We start from the raw sequence: 4,781 nt of genomic DNA on the forward strand, positions 1-4,781 counted from the left end.
CCACTTGCCACACCACCCTTTGCTGTGGCGGCGGCGGCGGGGGGGATGAGCTGGGGGGGGGGGCTGGGAATAGAGGTGTATATCGAGTGTATGTTTTTAACGTGAGCTGAGGAATGAAGAGATGCAAGAAAATGAGATGTTTTGTAAATAATAATGATAATAATAATAATAATAATAATAATAATAATAAAAATGATTAAAATAGTAATAATAATAATAATAAGAAGAAGAATGATGAAAATAATAATAATAATAATAATAGTAGTAATAAAATGATAAAATAATAATAATAATAATAATAATAATAATAATAATGATATTCTGTTAATAATAATAATAATAATCATAATAATAATAATAATACTCATCATCATCATCATCATAATCTATCTATCTATAGCCAGACGCCTTAATCCCGTAAGGGGCGGCCACAAACAAACCGCCTCCATGTCCCCTTGTCCCATGCCATTTCGCTGCCTTCCCCCTCAGCTCACACACCCCTCTCTCATGTGCCTCTCCATTCCATCCTTCCCTCTCATCTTCGGTCTCCCCCTCCACCTCACTCACATACACTCTCCTCGTTAGTCTCTCGAGAAAGAATTTAAGGGTAAATATTTTGAGAAGGATGGAAGATGAGAAAGATTAGAGTAAGCAGTGTGTGTAAATGAGAGAGAGAGAGAGAGAGAGAGAGAGAGAGAGAGAGAGAGAGAGAGAGAGAGAGAGAGAGAGATTCGTGCCAGGAAACGTGAAGGGTAGGCCCATATGAGAGAGAGAGAGAGAGAGAGAGAGAGTAAAAGCTTTGAGTGTGGGGTGGGGTGGAGTGGGGGTGGGGCGGGGTGGGGTGAGGGGGCGGTTGGATAAATATAACTTAGAGAGAGAACGGGGTGGGGCGGGGTGATAGAGTAGAGGTGGTGTGGGTGTGGTGGTGTGGATGTGGTGTGGGTGTGATGGTGTGGGTGTGGTGTGGTTGTGGTGTGGATGCGGTGGTGTGGGTGTGGTGTGGTTGTGGTGTGGTTGTGGTGTGGGTGTGGTGTGGATGCGGTGGTGTGGGTGTGGTGTGGTTGTGGTGTGGGTGTGGTGTGGTTGTGGTGTGGATGTGGTGTGGGTGTGGTGGTGTGGTTTTGGTGAGGATGTGGTGTGGATGTGGTGTGGGTGTGGTGTGGTTGTGGTGTGGGTGTGGTGTGGATGCGGTGGTGTGGGTGTGGTGTGGTTGTGGTGTGAGTGTGGTGTGGGTGTGGTGGTGTGGTTTTGGTGAGGATGTGGTGTGGATGTGGTGTGGGTTTGGTGTGTGTGGTGTGGGTGTGGTGGGTGGATGTGGTAGTGTGGGTGTGGTGGGTGGATGTGGTAGTGTGGGTGTGATGTGGGTGTGGTGGGTGGATGTGGTAGTGTGGGTGTGGTGTGGGTGTGTTGGTGTGGATTGGTGAAGTGGAGTGGTTAAGGATCCTCCCTAACACCACTTCCTTACCGACTTATTTTTCCATACTAACCAAAACAAATCGCTTCAGAATAGGTGTTAGGGAGCTTTCTTGAGAGACCTAATTTCCTAAAATTGACTTAAAATGGCGAAGAGAAAGAACTAAAATCATCGTAGTGAAAGGGCGTGGGTGGGCGGGGTGGGGGGGTGGGCGTGAGGGTGGGGTGAGGATGAGTCGTGGTGGGGTGGGATGAGGCTGAGAATGAGACAGGGTGGGGTGGGGTGAGGCAGGGTGCGGTGGGGTGGGGTCGGGTGGGGTGCAGCAAGGTGGGGTGGGACGGGGTGGGACTGTGGATATGTGACTTAACTTGAAGAGGAGGGTGGTGTGGGTGTGAATGGATGTGGGTGAGAGAGAGTCCCCTTGCACACTCTCCCAGCTCTCTTTCTTTACAATTAGGGACGTGGTTGTAACATTTGATGGTTGTAAGGTCTGTGCATGAGAAGAGTTTGCCCTAGTAGAATAAATCGCTTGTCTTGTTGTCTTTAGTGCATTCTTTCTGTTGTTATTGTTGTTCATCTCCTCCTCCTCCTCCTTCTCCTTCTTCTTCTTCTTCTTCTTCTTCTTCTCCTCCTCCTCCTCCTCCTCCTCCTCCTCCTCCTCCTCCTCCTTCGTCTTCTCCATCATCATCATCACCATCATCATCACCACCACCACCACCATCATGATCATCATCATCTTCTTCTTCTTCCTCTCCTCCTCCTCCTCCTCCTCCTCCTCCTCCTCCTCTTTCTTCGTCTTTTTGTTTCATCATCATCATCATCATCATCATCGTCTTCAGAGTAATAATAATAATAAAAATGATAAAAGTAATAATAATAATAATAATAATAATAATAATAATAATCTGAGAGGAGTAAAGTCGGCGTAAGAGCGATGGGACAATTTTAAAAAATGCCTTTAACATAGAGGATGTGTATAATTTTGAGTTACAGTGAATCAATATGTGAGAAGTAAATGTATTCACGATGAAACAGTATATATTTTTTCTCTCCTCATTTTCCAGAATAAACAGAGAAAGTATGAGTCCTGTTGCCACATAAAAAGGCTGAAATATTTGTGAGAAGTGCGTTAAAATAATATAATGATGAGGGAAGAGGGTAATAATACTGGAGGTGCGCAGTGGTGGTGGCAACACTGGCAGCAGCTGTAGACAGAGGTGCCATCTTAGTAGTAGCTCGACTGTAGCATCTTCCATAAATCTCCAAAATTCACAAGACATTTTCTCCTATTCTCCAGAGCATCGGTGAAATACTTGACAGGTTCCCCAGAATATCGCCAAATAATTGTTGGCTTCCCTACAGTGTATCCTTTTCCATAGTTCGAGGCATCAATATGTAGCAGTGAATTGATGTAAACACCGCTAGCTGTAGTGCCAAAAGTGCTAACATGGCAGCGTTGGGTAAGGGGTGGCGGCGGTCTTGGCGGCGGGGAGGGGGCCAGTCTTGCCTCAGCTGTGGTGGTGGGAGGTGTCGCTCCGCCCTCTTGCATTCTACTCATTTCCTCTCCCTACTATTTCCTCGCTCTGTCGTTGTTATGTTGAACGTATAAGGACTGTTTTAATCCATACTGACATGGGTGAACCTCGGCCTATGTTCCCTAAGTGGTCTGTGGACTGGCTGTGCATGTCTTTGTCTGAGTATTTCTTCGCCTCGTAATATTAACACTTTTTCGTTTGGAATTACCTATAAACAGCGATCTCTTATGGGCTACACTGCCGAGGACCATGGAAACACTGATGTACGTATTATATTATTGCAATTGACTTATTCTTGTTATGTCTAATGCCCTAAATTGAATCCTGAGTTTTTTTTTTGTTTTTTTTCTGGCTTTCATTGGATTATTTTAAACTATTTTCTCCTGTATGATAGGAATTAAAGCTTTCTCTAAACTCTAATTCTATCTATTGAGCTTAATAATAGATGAAAAAGAAAGAAAAACGATAATTGGGTGCCTGTCATTTTTTTAAGTCGCGGCCTGTAATTTGTTACGATATTATTATTATTATTATTATTATTATTGCTAGTATTATTATTATTATTGTTGGTATTATTATTATTATTATTATTGTTGTTGGTATTATTATTATTATTATTATTGTTGGTATTATTATTATTATTATTATAATTGTTGGTATTATTATTATTATTATTATTGCTCGTATTATTATTATTATTATTATTGTTGGTATTATTATTATTATTGTTGGTATTATTATTATTATTATTATTATTGTTGGTATTATTATTATTATTATTATTGTTGGTATTATTATTATTATTATTATTGTTGTTGGTATTATTATTATTATTATTATTGCTGGTATTATTATTATTATTATTATTGTTGGTATTATTATTATTATTATTATTATTATTATTATTATTACGTTAAAATTCATAATAATAGTGGATCTAGAAAAATAACTCGTACTGAAAGGGCTCTCATGAATTCTGAATAACTTTTAGAGGATTTAAAATTATCGAGACAGTTTTTTTTTATTTATAAGTATAATTATTTGAATTTTTTTGACCGTGTAACAGTTTTTTTTTTCGACAATTGATTTTTTTTCGAAACGGGGGGGGGGGTTAGATGTAATATTAATAAATCTCATGGTCTTTCGAAATCATAATCAAAATTCTGTTTGCATAGAAAAAACTATAGAACGTCTATTGGCTTTCCAAAAATTGTGGCTCCCTAACACCTCTTCGCAAGCGATTTATTTTTGGATACGCGAGGCTAATCCTTTTGTACGTTATCTATGCATAATATGACGATTTTGGAAGGATTTACGTCACACAGGAGGACAGTAAAATGTAGTGGGCAAAATAAATCGCTTAGGAAAATGTGTTAGGGAAAGAAGGTATGTTACGCAGAAGAGGATAGTAAATTATAGCAAGCAAAATAAATCGCTTAGGAAAAGGTATTTGGGAAAGAAGGTATGTTACACAGGAAAGGATATTGAAATACAGTAAGCAAAATAAATCGCATAGAAAAAGGTGTTGGGGAAAGAAGGTACGTTACACAGAAGAGGATAGTGAAATGTAAGCGAAATAAATCGCTTGGGAAAATGTTTTAGGAAGAGAAAGAAGGTATGTTACACAGAAGTTACTGAAATGTAGTAAAGTAAATCGCTGAGGAAATGGTGTTAGGGAAAGAGAGATGATTTACACAGAATAGGATTGTGACGTGTAGTAAGTCAAATAAATCGCTTAGGAAAAGGTGTTAGGGAGAGAAAGAATTTTGCACTGAAGACTAAAGTGTAGCAAGCAAAATAAATCGCTTAGGAAAAGGTGTTAGCGAAAGGAT

At 39.9% G+C, this 4,781-nt stretch overlaps 1 protein-coding gene across 1 annotated transcript in view; it reads left to right on the top strand.

Annotated features, from left to right (window-relative positions):
• The first annotated feature begins 2,932 nt into the window (after positions 1–2,932).
• Positions 2,933–4,781, top strand: part of LOC145399233 (uncharacterized) — a 49,524-nt gene continuing 47,675 nt past the window's right edge. The window contains exon 1 of the mRNA XM_080271923.1: positions 2,933–3,212. Coding sequence (XP_080128049.1) covers positions 3,199–3,212 — 14 coding nt within the window. The 5' untranslated portion in view covers positions 2,933–3,198. The remainder of the gene's footprint in view (positions 3,213–4,781) is intronic.

The sequence above is a fragment of the Coenobita brevimanus genome, chromosome 48 (genome assembly GCF_032717465.1).
Source record: "Coenobita brevimanus isolate Jiangsu-jjx chromosome 48, ASM3271746v2, whole genome shotgun sequence".
NCBI classification, from domain to species: domain Eukaryota; kingdom Metazoa; phylum Arthropoda; class Malacostraca; order Decapoda; family Coenobitidae; genus Coenobita; species Coenobita brevimanus.